The 23,282-nt window shown below is 44.3% G+C and overlaps 2 protein-coding genes across 4 annotated transcripts in view; one reads left to right on the top strand and one right to left on the bottom strand.

The window, feature by feature from the left end:
- The window catches only part of LOC109894534 (dnaJ homolog subfamily C member 17), a 55,918-nt gene that overhangs the window by 25,692 nt on the left and 6,944 nt on the right, over positions 1-23,282 (top strand). The window contains exons 6-10 of one of the 2 annotated variants that reach the window (XM_020488092.2): positions 9-135; positions 3,333-3,382; positions 5,952-6,029; positions 8,712-8,792; positions 9,475-9,612. In XM_020488092.2, coding sequence (XP_020343681.1) covers positions 9-135; positions 3,333-3,382; positions 5,952-6,029; positions 8,712-8,792; positions 9,475-9,612 — 474 coding nt within the window. The remainder of the gene's footprint in view (positions 1-8; positions 136-3,332; positions 3,383-5,951; positions 6,030-8,711; positions 8,793-9,474; positions 9,613-23,282) is intronic. The other variant, XM_031829005.1, reaches the window with a different exon arrangement.
- LOC109894535 (cdc42 effector protein 3-like) lies at positions 17,412-21,636 on the bottom strand. 2 transcript variants are annotated; one of them, XM_020488094.2, is made up of 3 exons: positions 21,364-21,636; positions 21,126-21,253; positions 17,412-18,826 (listed from the first exon to the last, which is right to left on the bottom strand). In XM_020488094.2, exon 3 carries the CDS (start codon positions 18,745-18,747, stop codon positions 18,133-18,135), a length of 615 nt encoding a protein of 204 aa, XP_020343683.1. In that variant the 5' UTR covers positions 18,748-18,826; positions 21,126-21,253; positions 21,364-21,636; the 3' UTR covers positions 17,412-18,132. The 2 variants fall into 2 exon arrangements, with proteins under 2 accessions (XP_020343683.1, XP_031684866.1); XM_031829006.1 differs by having other exon boundaries at positions 21,126-21,636.

Genomic DNA, 23,282 nt, shown 5'->3' with positions numbered 1-23,282 from the left:
CCTGTCAGATTGCCCGTCTGCGAGAGGAGGGCTCCAGGCAGCTGCAGGAGGAACAGAGGCTGATCAAAGAACAGATCCAGATGGAGAGAGAAGCACAGCTCCACCACACAGGCACAGCAGACTACACAGCTACAGGTACACTACTCAACCACACCAGTCACTCAACATCGCAGTACATTTTACTACCTTGTTACCCACAGAGTTTGGATTACAATGTTCATTCTACTTCTATGGCTGGCACACTTACCATATAACCGTGTAACCGACGGTTATGGATGAAGACTGTCATGAAAATAAAATGATAAAATCAATATTTTTGTAACGAATAGCTGACTGAAGACGGGACGACCAAGCATCCGTGCCGTTGAGTCCGTTTCTGGAATAACACTCTTAACAACATGATGAAAATTTGTTGCTCCTTGCTGAAACAAGCAAGGTGTTGTAGCAAATGATTTAATAGAATGGGCTTGGAACCTCTCACCCTGGCAAGGGCCACCCACCAAAAAAGGCATTCTGTGACTAGGGCTGTTTCGGTGACCGTATTACCGACACATCGGAGGTCACAAGTCATGAAGGCAGTCAAATTCCACATGACTGTTTAGTCACGGTAATTAGGCTTCTCCAAGCTCTGATTCTGCTGCTGGTCATTAGTAGCCTACCAAACTTGCTAACCGTCTAGTACTCAGCACTCTATTGTCCCTCAAATCACTCTGACATCAACCCAAATGTAATCGGAAATCTAATCAAACACTTCATGAGACCCCATGAGCTCATATTGCACAACATTTCTATAGGCTATGTAATTGTGGGAGAAAACGGCGTGATGGCTGCTAATAAAAAAACGAGGATCTCATCAGCTTTCTATAGGCTAGGCCTACTATATTTATTTATTTCTCAACACTCCTAATATTAAGCACATTGCTTATCTTTACAACATGAGTACAGCCTACCTGGCTAACATAAACCATGGGGAAAAGCTTCCTCCATTTGCTGTTTAAGTGCATATATTACATATTTTTTCCCCGCTGCCCCTGTTTCGATACAGGTGCATGATAATTGTCTATTCTAAATCAAAACAAATGTCACACATATATATTGTTTAGTATATATAAATACCAGATTAAATCAAGAATAGTCTGATGGGTGACAATAATAGCCTATTTTTTACTATTTATTTATTTATTTTAATTTTATTTGACCTTTTATTTAACTAGGCAAGTCAGTTAAGAACAAATTCTTATTTTCAATGACGGCCTAGGAACAGTGGGTTAACTGCCTGTTCAGGGGCAGAACGACAGATTTTTACCTTGTCAGCTCGGGGATTTTAACTTGCAACCTTCCGGTTACTAGTCCAACGCTCTAACCACTAGGCTACCCTGCCAAATGATATATTATCACTTGTGAATGATGCCCAGCATAAGAAACAAAGCCTTTTTTTTCTTCTTCTTTTTTCTCTCCCCAAATAGTAGTCGCACATCCTCCACATCTCATGGAGCCTAGCCTATTTTCAAGTTTGGGGAAGATCAATTTCACCATAAATGTTCCTTTTATAATAAAAGCATTATATGCATACTTGCATTTGTGGTCACTTTTGATAATGGTGTGTTCCGCCAGTGGAACATTCCTGCTTATAGCCTACTACCATGTGCGAATTGCTGCGCTTATAGTGTGAAGAAATAGCCTAATAGTTTATCAACATTTTATGCTAAACGTTCTGATCGGTTTCATCAACCACATTGCATGAAAAAGTTTTTGTTGATGCTAGTGGTTGTATTAATTTGGGATCTATCATATCCCACAACTGTCCCAGACTATGTTTGGAATATTTATTTCTTGCACAAAATAGAATAGGTCAACTTTTGTACTATGGGGGATAGTAGATTGACATAGGCTAGTGCTTTTGCTGTTCTTTAGGCCTACTCATCTTGTTGACTGACAAAAAGTAAATGTGGACAGTTCTTCCAATATCTTCAATATGCACCTCAGAATTGGATAAAGACGTGTGCAGTTGGATCCCGGATGTGTCGGTCTTCACTTGTAGCCTGAGAGAGACCCGATCACGTGAGTGAGAGACGTTTCTGATTGTGCAGCACACTCAGGGAACGGGGTTTAAAAAAAAAAAAGCCTGGGTTAAACAAAAGGCCCGGGTTAAACGAATAAGAATTTGTTCTTAAACTGACTAGCTTAGTTATATAATTATTTAACTAAGCAAGTCAGTTTAAGATCAAATTCTTATTTGCAATGACGGCCTAGGAACAGTGGGGTAACTGCCTTGTTCAGGGGCAGAACGATATATTTTTACCTTGTCAGCTCAGGGATTTGATCTAGCAACCGTTCGGTTACTAGTCCAACTCTAACCACTAAGCTACCTGCCATCAACCCCTTGAACGGCTATTACAGAGACCAAGGTCATTTGGCTGGCCAATTAATGTTATCCAAAATTCCATGACTATCACCGCCCTATCTACTACCTCTAATTATATGCTGTTGCACATGGTGCTGTCTATCAGACCCACTGCTAAGTCTGTCTACTGAACTAGGCCAGTCAACAGGGCAGTGAGCGGCCAGTTGGCCAGATATTACACAGTACACAGCTCGTCTGGACAGAACAACAATGGCATGTTCTTTGACTTTTTTAATGTTATGTTGCTTAGGAACACAACTGTTTGGACTATTTGTAGGAAAGGCCTATTTTTGTTCATTAGCAAAGAAATAACCTGGCTGCATAATACAGATCTGACAGACTCATATTGCGCTTCATCATCTGGTCCACAAGGTATCCTTTTACATCTTAATATCATATGCATTTGGGGGAAAAAATATGCTTGTTCTGGGCTGGAGCCATGAGAAACCATGGATGGTCTAGTAAAGGGTGATGGGAGTCAGCGTTGTGGGAGATGAGGTCTTGGCCTGGCCCCCCCATTGCTGCTGCACATTAAGTCAGGCAAGTTCAGCACGTCGTCACTGAGATCTTCTCTGCTCGCACGCTATTGGGCCTCTCCAGGCCTCTGCGGCGAGGCCTTCCTGGAACAACGCCCTGTTACGGCTCTCGAGGCACCCGGCAGGTCTGCAGGCTTGGGGTCGGGGCGAGTACAGTACTGCGGAGAGATGAACAACCCAAGACTGATCATGTATGACCTGCGGTGATGCGAGACAACCGATCCTGTCCGTCTCCCAACGGAGAGACAACAATGTTTTGACCACTGTGAGAGAGCCCTCCCCGTCCTCGACCAACTGCACGTCTCATTCGTCTTTTGAGATTTTTTTCTGCTTGAATTATATATATATTTTTTGTCTTTCTCTCTCTCTCCCTTTCCTTCACTGTCTTCCAGACGCAGCATTTGGAAGGCATTCCAAGAGCAATGTGACCCCCAAATTAAAAGTAAGTTATAATATTGCTTTTAGTCAGGGGATTGGAAGAGGGGTCAGTATTTAGGGTAGAGATTTTTGGCGAAGGAACAAGAGAGTAGGGGGGAGGAGAGGGAGAAGAGTCTTCATACTGGTTTCCTCCTGAGGAATCTCTGAAGTGAGTGGCTGGAATCTCCTAAGGTATTTAATTTGTAAGTGGTTTATGATGGAAACCAAGACAATTGAGATCTAATGGAGAGTACATACACTCCTCCTCCTCCGCCCTGTTCCTCTCTTGTACTGTAGGCCATCGTCAGGAGTGCTGTAACTATGTAAAAAGAGGGTTATTAAATTTCCTCTGGAAACTATTCAATCCCCATCTATTAAAGGAAACTGGGGATGTTAGCTAATGTGTTTCTGTATTTAATATTGTTAAAATGTCTGATGCCCATCAAGAGCAGTATATCCCCCAAAGAAGTTTGTGTGTTCAGTTAGGAAAACAAACGTCAGGGCTGAGTGTTGAGACTGGCTACGGTATTAAACAAATTGTATTCATGTACTGTGCATGTGAATATTATTCCATACATTACTCTGAGGGGCAGTTGTGTCTGTTAGCTGGTAACACGCAATAATGTCAATATCAAAGTCAGCCTTCAGTTAGTAATGTTGTTATAGAACAATATTGCTAGATGTAAATGAATGACATCTGTGTCTTTTTTAAGCTACAACATTCAAGCGGTATTGTTCCTGGCCCTAGAGCGTTGTTCTTTCCCTCAGTATTCTAATACAACAGGCTCAATTCTGGCTATGTTATCAGTCCTTTATCTTTCAATCTGAGACAGAAAAAAAATTGCTTCATATTTTAATTTCCCCACAACAAATGTAATCATTTTCACTACTATTTTCATATTTTATTTTGGGGTGGAATAAAGTCCAAAACTACTGGGGGACATTGACGCTTACGTTTCTAACGGTCCTCAAAGAGTAGATTTCAACAGTGCTATTTGGAAGTTGACCATACACCATTCTTGTCCTCCCCAGTGTGGGGAGAGAGAAATATGACCTCTGATTATGCATTGTTATTTTTTGTGTAAGGGTATTTGTTTTTGTTCTTACATCTTTAGGTATTTGTGTCTTGCAAGTGTGGGCATTAAATGTAGCAGAGCAGTTGGGTACTGCCAGGGAACTCCAATCTCGTATAAGTTGTTTAGAATGCCAGTAACGTACACCGTAGCAACTTGCTGGAGTGGCCTGAACATTTGGGTATCACCCAAGATCTGCTCTGCCTTGTTAGAAGATTAATGGGGTACAAGGTTATCGTTGGGTAGAGGAGATTGGCCTTGGAAGGAGAAAGCACATTTTGGAAATAATTGTTTAAAAAAGGTGTGGGTGGGGGGTGCAATTCCCAGAAAGGCTCTCCCTGACAGTGAACAGAGTTCTGCCCTGGTCCGGTCACTCGCTGCTTGCCATTTCTAATTCTGCTCCATTAGTTAGCGAGATACGGTCTTGACACTGCTGAGTTATGAATGAAATTAACCTGTTATGTAACATCTTACTCCGAGAGCTAGACGCTGGGAAGAAGAACCATTTACAATTTTAAATGCTGTAGCGTTAACTTTCAGCTGTCAGCCAACATTAGAGATCATGGCTTTATTACATGGTATTGGCTAACCAGGAGTTAACCAGAATAACTCTCACATATTTCTGTATGATTGAGTGACCCTCGCGTTAGCTGCGTGCCACACGTATTTGTCTAGCAGCAGGTGAGTCAGTCTGGTGTCTTCGGTCCAGATCCCAGTCTGACCTGTCTTAATTGTAGCCCTCCCCTAAGCACGTAAAGCTGACTGGAAATTGACTGCAGGTCTCCCAGGTGGTGGTGGTGGGTATGCTCCAAGAGCTGAACAATGTCCCCCTGGAGCGCTGCTCTGCTCCTCGGCCTGGCACGTGCTCAGTCCTGCTTAATCTAAGCTTGTCATCAGAACATATGTTTGTTTGTTTCTTTCTCCTGGGGGCTGCAGGAGTGTGTGCTACACCACTGACTATAAATTAAGTATAACTGTAAGAAATCTAAGATATATCGGGAGCCCCGGATATACCCTATATATCCAGTTCCGTGCTTCAGCATTGTTTTTAGTTTGCTTTCGTGCTAGCTAAGTGGCTAGATGTAAAGATCAAGCTTCTTGGTTATAGCAGAGATATTCAATCCCCTCTTGGATCAAGATCCCTGTTGCCCCAAAACGATTTTGTTTAAAAAAAATTGCGCCCCTTGTGTGCACTTCCGGTAATACCGTATACCCCGGTATGGTACAGAAACGATATGACAGTATGAAAATCTAGATACCGCCCAACCCTATCCATAACCCAAAACTGGCAGCTTTGGGGAACATTAGTACAGACTCCATGTAAGTAGGATCCATAACCCTAGACTGGCAGCTTTGGGGAACATTCGTACAGACCCCATGTAAGTAGGATCCATAACCCAAGACTGGCAGCTTTGGGGAACATTAGTACAGACTCCATGTAAGTAAGATCATAACCAAAGGTGGGTTATCTGTCTCTCTCGGTTTTTCTTTCCCAACTTTTTTTTTCTTCTCTCTTTTCAGTTGAAGTGGAAGTGTAAAAAAGAGGATGACACCAACGGCGGCTACTCTCAAGACTTTATTTTTAGCCTTCTATCAAAGGTGGGTGATTTGAATTTGAATCACCAAGTATCACCACTTGGCTATGATTCAAAAGGCCATCGCCATTAAGTTGGCACACAGTTTATTTCTGAGAGCAACAGTTTCTCACACCTGCATCTCTTGGAAGGAGATGTGAGGAGAATGAGTAATGTCGCAGAAGAGACACTGGTTATGTAATCATACTTGTAGAATATAGCTCTCAAGCTATGTGGTGTAAGACTGTCTGTGAGGGCTTGTCCCCTGCTGCATCACAGACCTGTATCTGTCTGTGAGGGCTTGTCCCCTGCTGCATCACAGACCTGTATCTGTCTGTGAGGGCTTGTCCCCTGCTGCATCACAGACCTGTATCTGTCTGTGAGGCCTTGTCCCCTGCTGCATCACAGACCTGTATCTGTCTGTGAGGGCTTGTCCCCTGCTGCATCACAGACCTGTATCTGTCTGTGAGGGCTTGTCCCCTGCTGCATCACAGACCTGTATCTGTCTGTGAGGCCTTGTCCCCTGCTGCATCACAGACCTGTATCTGTCTGTGAGGCCTTGTCCCCTGCTGCATCACAGACCTGTATCTGTCTGTGAGGCCTTGTCCCCTGCTGCATTACAGACCTGTATCTGTCTGTGAGGGCTTGTCCCCTGCTGCATCACAGACCTGTATCTGTCTGTGAGGGCTTGTCCCCTGTTGCATCACAGACCTGTATCTGTCTGTGAGGGCTTTTCCCCTGCTGCATCACAGACTTATATCTGTCTGTGAGGGCTTGTCCCCTGTTGCATCACAGACCTGTATCTGTCTGTGAGGGCTTGTCCCCTGTTGTATCACAGACCTGTATCTGTCTGTGAGGGCTTGTCCCCTGCTGCATCACAGACTTGTATCTGTCTGTGAGGCCTTGTCCCCTGCTGCATCACAGACCTGTATCTGTCTGTGAGGGCTTGTCCCCCTGCTGCATCACAGACCTGTATCTGTCTGTGAGGCCTTGTCCCCTGCTGCATTACAGACCTGTATCTGTCTCCAACTCGCCTGTGATGAGACCTGCCTGGTGTCCAGCTCGCTTTTGAGCTCTGCATGACATCAGTGTTTTAGATGGTTTTATTTTTCCCTTTACACAAGCCCCATTAAGTTTTGTAGCAGTGAAAGGGCTTAGGGCAATGCAGTGCCCTCTTAGTGGTGCACGCCATTGTTAGTGTCCCTGCTACTGGGCGGGTTTAGCAGTGCCAGGGGAGTCGCTAGGAAATGTGCTCTTCTCATGCAACCGTGTACCACCTCGAACTGCAACCAGCTAATGGGAGTTTTGGTGGGGCGTAGGTCGTGCAGGAATGAGGATAGGTCAAGTCCAAGTGTCACTGACGTCAAACGGAAGGAAAGCTTTGAATTTCTCCTCCGCACGCACTCAATGTACAGTCAGGCGTGGGAGGCTGGGTCAGAGGATTGTGGGAAAAGGAGTGTTGTTGTTTTTGCTAAAGTAAAGAGTGACATTTAAAGAACAACCTAACGCTATTTGCAATGGCAAGCTTCTCCGATGAGTGGCAGGTAATGCTTGAGTAGGAGTAGCCGCCCATGTGTGGGAAAGGGGACTGTGTGTGTTTTGGACTCACGCAACCTTACGACTTCTCTGGAGGGGAGAAAAAATACATATTAAAATATTTGGATTTATGAAATAGGGGTCTACAGAGACTCTCGTTTGTCACTGTTGGCACGCTGTAGAGTGTCCACGTCCATTAGCATTCCTGGCCTGTCCTTTTCCCAGAGAAGCAGATTCCTGGTAATGGGATTCTCAGAGGCCTCCTTGCTGAGACTGCTCTCTAGACGTGGGCTTAATGAGAGCGGCCCTGTATTTCAGGTGACATACTGTATCAGCCGTGGGCCCTGTCTCTGCTGCAGGCCTTTACCCAGAGGAGCCCAGCCTCCATCAACCTCAATCAGCCAAGAGCCTCTGTAATTATAAGTGCAGCTGAGAGAGATCAGCTTTTACTGCTGTCAGAGACCTAGTCCAAGTCCTGTCTCCACTCTCCAGCTCCTCTCTCTGTCTTTGTCTATCTCTCCGTGTGTGTGTGTGTGTGTGTCAGAGGTCAGTGGTTGACCCAGGCTGGACTGTTACTCCCCTGCATCTGACGTACTGGCAGGCAGCTGGACAAGGGCCTTGGCTAATTTCAGTTTATACCAAAACATGTTTTTATAGAGTTTTCTCACCACACATAGAGTAGACTTACTGAAGAAGTCCAGGATACTGTCTTGATACTTGGAACATGCTAAAAGTAGTTTATGTTGACGTGTCCCAGACATTTCTGCTGTGGTAGAATGTTACTGAGGCCGATATTTTTCTGGAAATGAATCATTAAAAAAAATACATTAGGGTTCATGAAATTTTTTAAATCACATTTAGGGATGATGTTTCTCATTCTCTAACAGTATGGGTCCCTCCCACTATCTCTCAAGGGACCAAATCACAGGATGTCCTATGTATAGTTGTTATTGTGTAACTTGAAAACTCAGCCATTACAAGTGTGTACTCTAACATTGTCATTGGAGGTGATGGTCCATAAACTGATGTGATGGAATTTAAGCTTTAGAGTCCTGTCTGGTCATCTGTTGGGTTTTTCTTGCTGATTTAATGATGCCCATTTTTCTGGTTCTGTGTTCTACTTTGAGAATACATTGTGTACTAACTGTCTGTGTTTCTGTGGCTCTTTCAGTATGGCGACGTTTTAAATGTTCTCATATCAAGGAAGAAGAGAGGAAGTGCTGTGGTAGAATTTGAAACCGTAAAAGCAGCTGTAAGTATTCTGGTTCATAAATTATATACACTCATCTCATTTCCTTTTGAAAAGTCACTGAAATCAACCAATACCCACCAGATTTGACTGATTGGCCATTTCTTTACCATTTGGTTTGCACTGAGCATTATGCGTCTCAACAACTTCCCAGCCCAAGGCCCCTAGTTTTCCACACACATGATGACATTCTCATCATCTTGTAGTGTGTGTCTGTAACAGAACAGAGGAGTTGAAAGAACAGAGTGTTCTGATGGGAACCAGGAGGACAGAAAGGCTGAGCCGCCTCATTGTTCAGACCACCTGAGTCCTCTGCTCCTTTGCTGTCACATGCTGTTTTGTTGTGGGCTCTGGTGCGATGTGTGGTTCCCCTCAACAGAACATTTCTGCTGTCCCCTGGGGAGCCAGACTCTGGGCCTGCGGTCGCCTTCTTGCTGTCTGGAGATCTCGGGGTCCCTACGCTGCTTGGGGGGGTTGGGGTATCTAAAGTTCACCCCACATGTGCGTTTCAAATACACAAGGCAAAACCCCACACAACGGCTGGGGTGGAAGACACAACTAACTCTATAGAGCTGAGAGGAGTAGAGAGGTTGATGTAGCTCCATTAGTGGTGCTGGGGGAAAAATGGCCTGTCAGCAGATCATGTCACACTGGGGTCTAACGTTACTCTGTTGTTTCTCTCCAGGAATTGGCATATAAGAACGAGAGTGGCCTTACAGCAAACCCACTGAAGATCTCTTGGCTTGAGGGACAGCCTGAAGTCATCACCCCAGTGGTGTCGCAGGTTCAGCAAACATCTGGACAGTACTTCCCACCTAAACAGGTATGTAACCAGGGGCAACCGCCACCACAGGTAGGGCAACCTCTCCCCAATGTGCTTAGTCCTAATTCTCCTTCACTCCCATCAATGATAATGTAAGCCCTATGTTGCCAAATATCTCCACGTTGTTGGCTTCCAATCCAAATAACATTTCCTAAACACCATCCCGCAAAGAGAGGTATGTAAACTTCTGCGGTTTTAATTTTGTATCAGTGAGAAAATATTGCCCATGCACTTGCACTCTCCTTGCCTGGCCCAGAAAAATGTGTTTGGTTAAATGGTCTTAGGTTTGTTTGGCTTGGAGAAGCAGTGTGTTGGCCCGGCGATGGCCCGATCCCCTGGCCTGTCCCGCCTCTCATTAAGGCCTGACCCACCCGGGAGGCCAATGGAATGCCTCACTCCATGAGAATCACACGGTAACCCAACATGACCAGCGTGCAGGCTGGCACGAGAGGGCTTTCTCTCTACCCAGAGTGGTACTCACCCCAGTCTGCCCACCTTTTTGCTAACCTCCTGGTCAGCTTTCATAACATGCATACTGGCAGTTTAGAGGCCTTTTCCAATCAGAATAATGTTGTAGCACAGTTGGGAAATGTAGGTGGACGATGAAGGTGATCTGAGTCAGTTTGAGGAGTACAGGAAGTTTTAAGCTTCTCTCTGGTCATGAGCTAGACATGATTCAGTCTGTCTGTGTCCATAATCACCATTACTTAGTTTCCCTGCTGTGGTCATTTAGGCCTAATAATAATAATAATAACGCTGACTTTGTTTATAAAGAGCTTTTCCATACATTTGGTCTCGGGTATGCATGGATGGACTGTTTCACCTCAGCACAGTAACTCAGGCCCCTCGTCAGGGTTAGCACGCCATGCAGGGTTCACAGCCCGGCCCGCGCATTGGGACTTGTCAGAGTAATGTTATTATGGTAACCGGTTTTACCGGTTAAAGCTATCCAATGCAGATTGCTTCATCTCTCACAGAGGTTTTCAGGGCAGGGAACGAAAACAAAATGATTATAGCAGTGTAATTTTCACATTAGCCCTCAGTGAGAATGCTTCTCACTAAAGAGGCCCACATGACATAATGGGGATCCAGTGAATATTGGTAATATTGTCCCACATCTGGCCTGGGGTCAGTGGATACTGGAGAGAACCATGGAGGTCCTGGGCAGACTGTCTGGCCTGGGGTCAGTGGATACCCCAGGCCATGTACTGTTACAATCTCCACCCGGCACAGCCAGAAGAGGACTGCCCACCCCTCAGAGCCTGGTTCCTCTCTAGATTTCTTCTTAGGTTCCTGCCTTTCTAGGGACTTTTTCCTAGCCACCGTGCTTCTACATGCTTGCTGTTTGGGGTTTTAGGCTGGGTTTCTGTATAGCACTTTGTGACATTAGCTGATGTAAGAAGGGCTTTATAGATACATTTGATTGATTGGGGAGAACCATGGAGGTCCTGGGGAGACTGTCTGGGATCCAGAACACTACATCTCCCTCTTTCTCCCTCTCTTTTTCATTCTGATTCCTCTTTCACCCTCCCCTCATTTTCTAATTTTCCCTCTCCCTCAGTGTGACCTGCTGCGATCACAGAGGAGCAGCAGTGCTGATACCTGCCTCTTTAACCTCCATCAATCCAGCCCCAGCAAAGCAGGGAGCCCAGGGACGCACACGCCTGACTTCACACTATGCGCCACTCTGTTTAACAAGAGCATCTGCTTACACTGGTCTGGGACCTGCTGCTGCACCTGGGCCCCCAAGTCCCCACAGGCCCATGGAGATCCCTAGTATCACACACTGTAGCAAATTTGGAGAGACATGGATGAGCCCTGTTGTACTCCTGTGCTGAGTGATTCTCTAAGTTTGTGAATCAAATCAAACCATTTGTCATGTGCCGAATACAAGAAGCGTAGACCTTACAGTGAAATGCTTACTTACAAGCCCTTAACCAACAGTGCAGAGAAGAGTTAAGAAAATATTTACCAAATAAACAAAAGTATAACAATAACGAGGCTTTGTACAGTGGGTACCGAGTCAGTGTGCGGGGGTACAGTGGCAGAGAAAACAGTCTATGACTAGGGTGGCTGGAGTCTCTGAAAATGTTATGGGCTTTCCTCTGACACCGCCTATTATACAGGTCCTGGATGGCAGGAAGCCTGGCCCCAGTGATGTACTGGGCCGTACGCACTACCATCTGTAGCGTCTTATGTTCAGATGCCGAGCAGTTGCCATACCAGGCGGTGATGCAACCGATGGTGCAGCTGTAGAACTTTTTGATGATACAGGCCCTCTGTCAGACATGGGTGTGTTGGGTCAGGCGTTTCACCAGTAGGGACACCATGCAGAGACAATACTGTAGGGGTGGTGGTCCATTCACAACGTTCTTCTAAACATAAATAACCAAGCAGGGTAAGGAACAGAGGCCCTGTCCCAGCCGGGCCATGGTGCAGAGAATTGCTCCCTATGCTCCAGACTAAACTCCCTTGTATTTCGATAGGATCTAGTTTCACCTCCTGAGTGTGCTATGTTTTGTATCACTGCACTGTGCCATAATAAATTATCATAATGAGAGGCTGTAAAATATGTATGGTAAATCATTCTGTGCTTGTGCTGTTTTTCAAACAGTCGTTCTCTGTTGACATTTGATGTCAAGTTTTATTGAATGTCAGTGTGATGTACACAGTCAGCTGTGTGTCTGTTCCTGAAATACTGAGTGGATTACGTAATCTGTTAAGAATCGACTATACTGTCCCTACATAGATGGAATGGTGGTTTGCATGACAATGCGAAGTCCACAGTTCAATTACGGTGGATGAGGTGTTCAAGCTGTCCCCCAGAACTCTTCACATTGCTGCCAGACTATATTCACACAGTGTCAATATGACTCATAGTTGTTAAGCCCTTACCTCCCAGAATCTCTTGAGTTTGGGGTCCACATCCAACCATCTGTATCCTCCCTATCAGAAGAACCTGCAGCATAATCATGTCTTTGGAAGTCATTGCATCCCCAATTTAGAACAATCGTTTAGCATATTGTCTTTTTAGAGTATTTATTCTGATCAAGACGTATCGCAATACTTGATACGACTCTGTTTATTTCATCTTTGAGGAAACTTAGACTTGGAGCCTGTCACAACATGAACCAGATGTAGCTTGTCATCTGTTCTAGGATGTTTTTTACATCATATCGGACCGGCTAGCTTCCTTCTGCTAAAGAAAGAGCACGCTCACCTACAATAGCCCCCGAGTCTGTCTGGGTCCTGGGATGCTGCGCATAGTCCTGCTACAGTTGGCAGCTGGCTGCAGCACTGTACTCTTTCTGGACGGAGATAACAACTTCTAGTGTTCTGACTTCCTGGAAGAGTCCATTTAGCAGCGAAAGGACTAAAGTAACAGATTGTTTAATTTACAGCTGTTGCCAGCTGTTATCGGCATCAATTAATTTAACTGGGCTTTAGCTTAGACAGGGAATAGAGAAGGTGGTAACAGGACTATCTTAACACGAGGACTGGGAGAAATGGAGACCACTGCATTTTTCTTCATGGGACAGTTAGAAGGAGTAAAAGGCCATGGGAGACAGTTTTTACATTGCTGACTCAGTGTTTTTCCTCTGTGGACTGAAGTTGAATTGAATCTCCTCAGACTTTTGTGCTCCTCTTCGATCTACTGTAACACATTGCATATGAACTTGATCAAATAGCTTGCTAGTTTTAATCAGCGGATGTTAAACTTTTGAGATCTTTTGATGGTTTTGTCGTCTTCTCAAGGTTTTATGATGCCCAAGTGTATCATGGATATCATGCGAAGCAGTACTATTGTGAGCTACCTTGGCCCTAAATGTGTTTTTAAATGGGGGAGAAATGTGTGAACCGGTGGCTCTGTAATGTGTTCTGACACGATGTAGAGTTCCATAAACAATATCAGTTTCAGAAACGGAATGTCTCGCTTGTCAAAACAATATTTCCACCCCCCAAAAATGTCAGATTTATTTTTGTTTTTTATAAAAACCTCTTGTCTTTTGTAAGATGGCTTTCGTGGTATTCTGTATGATGGTGAGTTTGGAATTTGAGGGAAAAGTGGTCCCAGATATGATGGGGTACCTCACAGTTTTAAATGTTTTGCCAGTTGGCACTGTGCCAAGATAATTTGTCTTCCAATTACTCTTCTCACATCAGCCTTGTGAGTTTGGGCGCTTGTTGAGGATAAATTTATGTGACTTCTCGTGTGGAGGAGCCCAGTGCAGACGATGGGGTGTCGTACGGTCCAAGGACAGTCTGCGTGTGTGTGTGGGTGCTCTGTAGTTCTGTCTCTGAGCTCTGTCTGGGACAGCGGGACATTAGTCCCACTGTTCCAGAGGCGTGTTATGTCATTGAGGAGAGTCTGGGTAAGCGGTAATGTAGATTTAGGCACCAGGTTGGACAATGAAGTTGTGGATGCTGATGAAGCATACGAAGGCTTCATCACGTGGGCTTTCATAGGATTAGGTGAAAGGTGGGAAAGGAAGAGCTATCTTTTCCGGGCTTTGACAAGAATAAGAAACCATAATGTATGGTCCTCCTTTCCTGTCCTGAGCAAATTATATCAAGACTCGTTAACCTAGTAAGCCAAGATGTCAATCTGATAAGGCCCAGGAAAACTGTCCGTTAACGTTCCTTATGAATGGATTACTTGTTCTGCTGGTTCAGGATAAGTGGGGAATAAAGGTTGACTTTATCAAGCCCAACTTCATCTATTTAATAACTTTGCTGTGATGCAGGTGTGGCCAACACTGTGCATCATAACCATTCAGTACTTCCCTCAAGCTCCAATTCATTGTAATAGCAGTAACTTTCAAAGTGAAACCTGTGAATGAGTAGATGGTTGATTTGGCTTGGAATGTCTGTCCGTACGTGCCCATGTGTAAGTATCTAACATGGACTACTTTACCTCCAGCTGTCTCATGTAATGTCAGGGTGTAAATTCTCTTCAAACAGTAAGTGTAAAATGTGACAGACGGGGCTTTAATATGGCCTCTATGGCACCTCATGACTGTTAGAAAACCAAACATATGTCAGTCCATCAAAGTGTGTAAGCAGTATTATACAAGCCATCTAAAATGTTGATGCGAATCACTGATCTTGGAATTTGATCTGAATTTGGTCTAAAAGAGTGTTTCACATTGTGTTATTATTCTCATAAAACATACAATATACTGAAAGCCATAATTCGTTTTACTGAAAGATGTACAAAACATATGCAGTACAGATGTACCCACAAACATCAGTGACTCCATTAGATTAACATGCTATTGCTAACTCTGTTTAACTGTTTGTTAGCAGCAGGACACTCATGATTAGTGAAATTCTCTGTAATGCCTCAAGGATCCCTGGAATGTAACAGCTTTTAGCTTTGCCCCACTGCTTTCCTTTCCTGACCGCCCCCTGCTGTGGTGCTGGCTGTGGCTTTCTCCCAGCTCCCCTTGCAGGTGGGTAAGTGGGCCCAGGACTGGGGGTGGTGGGCGGCGCATCAGGCCCTGTTTGTTCAGCAGGTAGTGTTTAAACCCTCATCAGGAGCCTTGCTGGTAATGGATGGCTGTGGTCCCCAGCCTTCTTGGCTCCAGCAGCACGTGGAAGGATCACATTACCCCTCGCCACCTTCCCCTCTCGCGCCACTCACCAGAGCGAGGGACTCCAATTAACATTTAAGAAAACGGCGCTGGGGTTTTGGGGCACGGACCTGTGGCCTGAGTTGCAGCCCTCCAACCACTGACTTTATTGGAAGCAGAGCTAAGTGTTTGTTTTCATTGTGTTGTTGGAAAGAGAGACGGGGCTGCCTTCGTGCACCTTCAAGTGGGGCCTCTGAGATGCGTGCGGAAGAGAGATTGCCCTCCCCACACAACGGAATGGCAAGGACGCCAAGTCGTCACAGCTTCAGGACCTTGGAAAACTAAGCCCTCGTTCTTTTTTTTTTCTTTAACATAACATTCTTAAATTGAACAATCCTCTCGAGCTCTGTAGGAAGGAACTGGGTTTAAACTAAGGTGAAAAAGCAGCCAACTGAAAATGCCCACTTTACTTTGAACAGCTTGAGATAAAAAAAGGTGCTAAATTATTAACTAGACTATGTAACATTTTATCTAATGCTGCAACGGGTAATGCTAGAAGAACATGAACTTTGCCCTTTAAAGTGTATGCAGTTTAACCCTTCAGAGGGAAGAATTCCAACGTTAACTCTTTAACGTTAGATAATATACACTCATACTGATTCTATTGCTGTATAATAGAAACAACAGATGGATATGATCAAAAATTATTCAACAAATTAGCGTATAACTCAAACATGACGTTCTGAAATGATAATCTACTGTAAATGAGAGAAGGGATAAGTTGAAACAGAAGTCCATGTACTGGCTCTTATTGTCCATGGTTTAGATCAGTGTTTCCTAACCTTTTTTGGTTACTGTACCCCAAATCACATTTTGATTTGACCGGAAAACCCACAAAGTACCCCCTCGTGCATTTTACCAGTAGGCCAATGGTCCTTTGAGTCTTCCCCACGTACCCCCTGTGGATAGCCCAAGTACCCTGAAGGGTATACCGTGCATTCAGAAAGTATTCAGACCCCTTGACTTTTTCCACATTTTGTTACGTTACTCCCTTATTCTAAAATGGATCAAAAAAAAAAAAATGTCCTCATCAATCTACTCCCAATACCCCATAATGACAAAGCGAAAACAGTTTTATAGATTCTTTGGGGGGGGGGGGGGCAAATTTATAAAAAATGAAAAACACATCTTATTCACAAGTATTCAGGCCCTTTGCTATGACACTTGAAATTGAGCTCCGGTGCATCCTGTTTCCATTGATCATCCATGATGATTCTACAACTTGATTGGAGTCCACCTGTGCTATAATTCAATTGATTCGACATGATTTGGAGAGGCACACACCTGTCTATATAAGGTCCCACAGTTGACAGTGCATGTCAGATCAAAAACCAAGCCATGAGGTTGAAGGAATTATCCATAGAGCTCAGAGACAGGATTGTGTCGAGGTACAGATCTGGGGAAGGCTACAACAAAAATGCTGCAGCTTTGAAGGTCCCCAAGAACACAGTGGCCTCCATCATTCTTAAATGGAAGACGTTTGGAACCACCAAGACAGAGCTGGCCACAGGAAAAGGCACATGACACCACGCTTGGAATTTGCCAAAAGGCACCTAAAGACTCTCAGACCATGAGAAACAAGATTCTCTGGTCTGATGAAACCAAGATTGAACTCTTTGGCCTGAATGCCAAGCGTCACATCTGGAGGAAACCTGCCACCATCCCTACAGTGAAGCGTGGTCATGGCAGCATCATGCTGTGGGGATGTTTTTCAGCGGCAGGGACTGGGAGACTAGTCAGGACCGAGGGAAATATGAACAGAGCGATCCTTGATGAAAACCTGCTCCAGAGTGCTCAGGACCTCTGATTGGGGCTAAGGTTCACCTTCCAACAGGACAATGACCCTAAGCACACAACCAAGACAACGCAGGAGTGGACAAGTCTTTGATCGAACATCTCTGGAGAGACCAGAAATAGCTGTGCAACGACGCTTCCCATTCATCCTGACAGAGCTTGAGAGGATCTGCAGAGAAGAATGGGAGACGCTCCCCAAATATAGGTGTGCCAAGCTTGTAGCGTCATACCCAAGAAGACTCAGCTGTAATCACTGCCAAAGGCGCTTCAACAAAGTACTAAGTAAAGGGTCTGAATACTTATGTAAATCTGATATTGGTTTATTTTTACATTTGCAGAATTTTCTAAAAACCTGTTTTTGCTTTCTCATTATGGGGTATTGTGTGTAGATTTTTATTTATTTATTTATTTATTTAACCTTTATTTAACCAGGTAGGCAAGTTGAGAAAAAGTTCTCATTTACAATTGCGACCTGGCCAAGATAAAGCAAAGCAGTTCGACAGATAAAACGACACAGAGTTACACATGGAGTAAAAACAAACATACAGTCAATAATGCAGTATAAACAAGTCTATATACAATGTGAGCAAATGAGGTGAGAAGGGAGGTAAAGGCAAAAAAGGCCATGATGGCAAAGTAAATACAATATAGCAAGTAAAATACTGGATTGAAGGGGGGGAATGATTTAATCCATGTTAGAATAAGGCTGTAACGTAACAAAATGTGGAAAAAGTCAAGGGGTCTGAATACTTTCCGAAAGCACTACGTACCTCAGGTTGGGAACCACTGGGTTAGATTACCTCACATGAAATGGAGGAGGATCTCTTTGTAGTTACAGTTCTGTCTACATCTCATCCATTACTCTTTGAGTCTATTGCATTTGATATAATTCAGCCACAGACAGCTAATCCAAAGATTGAGATTATATCCCCATGGTGTTTCAAATGTTCTGACATTGTTTCTTTAAGTCAAGAGTTTTTTAAAATGTCAGCTGTTCATATCCTAGGACAGTTTAGAGTGTTCTAATGCCAGTCACATATAATTATGTCAGTGAAGTCTCTTGCTGAGGACCCATGTTTGTCTGGCTGTTCCTCTAATAGTGGAGCCTGTCCATGACCTGCAGCACATCATCCAGGATGGAGGGGCCCAGGTCCAGGCTGAAGGAGAAGCTGTTGTCCACCTCATCCAGCTGCAGTGTGTTCTCATGGCAGGTCTGAGTGGAATCTCCATCCCTGCCAGAGCTCAGACTGCCCCGGCCAGGACTGTGGCTACTGACCATGACCCCGTGGCTGGTGCTAACACTGGCCTCGATCGCCCCCTCGCCCTCCTCACTGTCCAGCATGGGCAAGGATCGGTACTCCTTCCTCCTCTCTGAGGTGCTGTGGCTCAAGTGGGCCCTGGTCCACTCTGGGATCTTTAGGGCCTCGGCCTCACCCAGGTTAAGTCGTGGGGGTTTGGGTGGAGGGTAGCAGGCCAGGAAGAGGTTATGTTCGCTCTGAGAGCTGTGCAGTATCAGGCTGTGGCCCCCCTTCAGAAAGGACAGGTCCCCGAAGCTGTCACTGCTGGCATTGTTCCCGATGTGGGCAACGTGGCAGAAGTCGGCCAATGGGAGGCTGATCATGTTGACAGAGAGCACCTCCCTGCGCTTCTGGGTCCTAGACCAGCGGGCCGAGGCTGGCTTACGGCACAGAGACATCTTCAGTGGCATCTTACCTGGTCCTGTTGATGTCCTTTGGTTCACTTCTGAGATTAAGCCTAAATGCAGTCTACCATCTTAGAAAAAAGCTCTGTTTTGGAAAAGATAAGAAACAAAATCATTTATTTAAATTATTTCACTTTGAGGTTAGATTCATGTCAGATCAAATGGTTTCCCATCAAGAACATATCATACATCTCTGATATAAATGTCCAGGTTTACTTTCATCATTCTGCAGCATACAGGATGTGCACTATTTGTTTCCCTCTGCTTTCCAACAACAGATGTAACCTTTGGATTATGTCAAGTTTGATGTGAAAAGGCAGCAGCTATTATTTAGAGAATTCACCTGATCTGCTTGGTTTTGTATTAATACAATTCTTCAACATTTGGCTCCTGGGAAATAGTCCAACATGTGCTTTGAAGTGTTTGATTTTAAATGTTTACTTTTCAAATCCAGTTTATTCCCATAAATGTAGGTGTGGTCTGCTGAATGCACTAAAGGGATGTCTTAGCCTGATTCTGACTTTCAGTATCTGTGCACCAAATATGCACATTTTAGAGCAGACCCAACATCCTGTATAGAACTCGCCAGCTTGTAGTTCTAAAAAACGGAAATGAGTTAGCCATGTTGGTCAAAGCCTATGTGGAAATTAATGTTTTTTTTTTATAGAGTTTTTGAATAAACATTCAAAATAAGGTCTGAGGTTAGCATAGGCTTAGGAGATCTGATACCTTTTGTTCTATGAGATAATATCATTCAGCTAACACCACCTTTATGAATTATTAACCTTTTAACGTGTTTTGTGTGAAGAGGCGACTCCGGGATGCCGGCCTTCTAGGCAGAGTTGCAAAGAAAAAGCCATATCTCAGACTGGCCAATAAAAAGAAAAGATTAAGATGGGCAAAGGAACACACACTGGACAGAGTAACTCTGCCTAGAAGGCCAGCATCCTGGAGTCGCATGCTTCACTGTTGACGTTGAGACTGGTGTTTTGCGGATACTATTTTAATGAAGCTGCCAGTTGAGGACTTGTGAGGCGAAACTCTAAACACTCTAATGTACTTGTCCTCTTGCTCAGTTGTGCACCAGGGCCTCCCACTCTTCTTCTATTCTGGTTAGCGCCAGTTTGCGCTGTTCTGTAAAGGGAGTAGTACACAGCGTTGTACGACATCTTCAGTTTCTTGGCAATTTCTCGCATGGAATAGCCATCAGGCAACTACAACTACAGGCTTCACTCTTACTTTTAATCAAGAGTTATTTTATGAATGGGGTGGAATTTGCTACATGTTGAGACAAAACCCAGATTCTTTCAGACACAGTATGCAAATTAATCTTGTTTTATTTGTCTTTAACTTTGGATCTGTTGAGCTGGTTTACTGGTCACAGACAGTTAGTCAGCCTTTCCTGTTTAACATGCTGGATCCAGAAGAGATCACATTCCACAACTCTTATTTGAGAGAGGTGTGGCAATACCTGACATGATTTGTTATGATGGTAATGTATGTAGAATTTAACTGGAATATGACTTTCACATACTGTAACTGGTGTCAAACTGGTGTCGATTTTGGTCATTTAGAAGTTAATCTGTACAGTTTCAATCTCAGTTAGCTGTAAATGTTGAGCCTTGAACAGCTACCACCCATTTAGAAAGCAAGGGCAGAAAACCTTTTACCTAAGACAACTGAACACACTGAGGAAAGTGTGGCTATGAAAAGATTAAGTCCATTATAGTTCATGTAAGCTCTAGGCCCAAAGCGCAAAATAAAATGCTCCTTATTCTAATCTAGTTGAGTATGGTTCCAGTAACTTAGTCATTTTATTGAGTAACACAGAATGCAGTTCATCTCTGGCTTGTCAAATGGACAATCTCAGTGGTCTCTGTGATTTTTACGGGCTCCTAACAGCTTTGCCCATATAATATCTGTGTTCGTGACTTGAAACACTCACTCTGTAAATTTGTAAGGCACTATGGCAAACATGTTTTGTTGGCCCATAAAGGTTTTACTGGCACTTTAGTAGCAGCGGGAGATGGGGAGAGTGTGGACACAACAGCATTCCTTTCCAAACATGTCAGTTGGACGAGGGCGTGTTAGAATTGTAGCGGTCATTATCACGCTAAGGAAACACTTATCTTCCAAGTCCAAATTAAAGAAGTAAAAACTGCTTTGCCATTTACAGTTACTAAATAAACTTCCTCGTCAAACTGCCTTTAGCCGAACACGTTTGATGGAGACTTTCAAAATGAGTTGGCCACCTGTCCAAATGGAAATGCCTAAAGTATGTTCTCAAGAGCAGGTGTTGGTTAAGTCTCTTAAAACTAATACTTTTGATTTGGTTGATCAATAGAGTTTGTAACAACATGTATGATAGATCTGTTAGCTCTTACCTGTACTGCTGTGTACACAGGGCATCTGTATCCCACACCCACACGTCTGTCTCTATCAGGAAGCCAGGCTAGGGCTGATACCTGTAGACTGTGACACTGTTTCTCCTGACATGATGAGGCTTGTTCAACTGCAGCGGGAGAAGCACCGTGAACAACCTTGAGAGAGCGAACTGGTGCCACTTCCCCAGAAAATTCTCTAAATCCTGGATTTAACAGCCTAGCTACTCTTGTCTCTTACCTGAGTCTTATAATCCTTATCAGTAGAGACCCTGTCAGGTTTGTTGGTTGAGAAAGTGTCCTCTGTAAGTAACCCAGGTGAGGTGAGTGTAGAAGAGGGTTAAGACGAGCAGGTGGGGTTTTGTGTTTTTTCTCCCTACCTAACGGCAGAGAGTGTTTGCCCTCTGGTGATGTAACTCTTCCTGCTGTGTGAGTCTGAATCATGGGCGTAAATCCCGCTGGCTGCACCCACTACCTGAAGGAGAGGGCAGAACAGGAGCTGTCAGAGTCCCCACTGATTTTACTGCTTGTAACACGGATGGAATTGAACTCGGGAAAGAGCACAGCACATTCCTCACACAGACAGGGCCACAGTGATGTGTGTGTGTGTGTGTGTGTGTGTGTGTGTGTGTGTGTGTGTGTGTGTGTGTGTGTGTGTGTGTGTGTGTGTGTGTGTGAGGGGGGGGGCTACTCACACTCCGATGGGGTTAACCGATCACTAATCTCCATGGCATTGTCTCTACTCTACTGATTTCCTGTGCTCTGTTAGCTTGTGTAAAGCCCCGGGGCCAACGTAGGCCGTTCTGGCTGAGTGGAGGCCAATAGGCGGTGATATCGGATGAAGCCACTGACTAGCATACAGATATGTATGTGTAGAATGGCTGAGTTGCACAAGATAACTTGTTGCCGTTCCAATTCTCACGCCTCTAGCTGCATGCTTGTTTTTGTTATTGGAATGTTGTAGGAATACTGTAGTCATAGTAGAATATGAATTGGCTTCTCAGTATTGCTAGCCTCCAGTCAATGCCACTATAGGCCCAAATGTAAATGTCTTGCTTGTAGTGTCTGTGTGTATTTTTGGCCTCCTTAGATGTCTACTGTAGTGTTCTGTAATTTAACCATTATGCTAATTGATAATCACCGTTTGTATGCTGTGGGTTTATGCTATTGACAGACTTACTTTTCCCTTCAGAGATAAAGCTTTAGCAGTGGCCAGAGGCCTACACCCCACTCTGCTCAGCTTTTAGCTAGTGTATACATGTCTCTGGGATGGTCTACATCTGGTCTCAGCAGCAGTCATACTCTGTGCTCCACACCAGCATCCTCCCAATCATTGTGCCTCGTCTTTGACCTTGAGGAAACGTTAGTGGCCATCTGTTTGTCTCCAGACAACACAACACTCTGCTCCAGGGTTTCTGAGATGAAACATCCTGTAAAACAACACATTTCACTGCACTTATCCAGTGTATGTGACAAAAATAATTATGCATAGATAGATGGATATATATACAGTGCCTTCGGAAAGTATTCACACCCCTTGACTTTTTCCACATTTTGTTATGTTATAGCCTTATTCTAAAATGGATAAAACAAACAAACAAATCCTCAGCGATCTACACACAATACCTCATAATGACAAAGCGAAAACTGTCCAACTCATCCCAAACCATCTCAATTGGGTTGAGGTCAGGTGATTGTGGAGGCAGGTCATCTGATGCAGCACTCCATCACTCTCCTTCTTGGTTAAATAGCACTTACTCAGCCTTGAGGTGTTGGGTCACTGTCCTGTTGAAAAAGAAATGATAGTCCCACCTAAGCGCAAACCAGATGGAATGGCGTATTGCTGCAGAATGCTGTGGTAGCCATGCTGGTTAAGTGTGCCTTGAATTCTAAATAAATCACAGTGTCACCAGCAAAGAACCCCCACACCATCACACCTCCTCCATGCTTCACGATGGGAACCACACATGCGGAGATTATCCGTTCACCTACTCTGCGTCTCACAAAGAGACAACAGTTGGAAACAAAAGTCTTAAATTTGGACCAAAGGACAGATTTCCACCGTTCTAATGTCCATTGCTAGTGTGTGTTGGTCCAAGCAAGTCTCTTCTTCTTTTTGGTGTCCTTTAGTAGTGTTTTCTTTGCAGTCTCCTCTGAACA

Source organism: Oncorhynchus kisutch, linkage group LG7 (genome assembly GCF_002021735.2).
Source record: "Oncorhynchus kisutch isolate 150728-3 linkage group LG7, Okis_V2, whole genome shotgun sequence".
Taxonomy (NCBI): domain Eukaryota; kingdom Metazoa; phylum Chordata; class Actinopteri; order Salmoniformes; family Salmonidae; genus Oncorhynchus; species Oncorhynchus kisutch.
Note: the sequence above shows the minus strand (reverse complement) of the source record. Positions and strands in the feature narration are given on the sequence as shown.

Bases quoted from the DNA above. Each gene is read 5' to 3' on its own strand.
- LOC109894535 (XM_031829006.1), bottom strand. From the start codon at position 18,747: ATGCCACTGAAGATGTCTCTGTGCCGTAAGCCAGCCTCGGCCCGCTGG.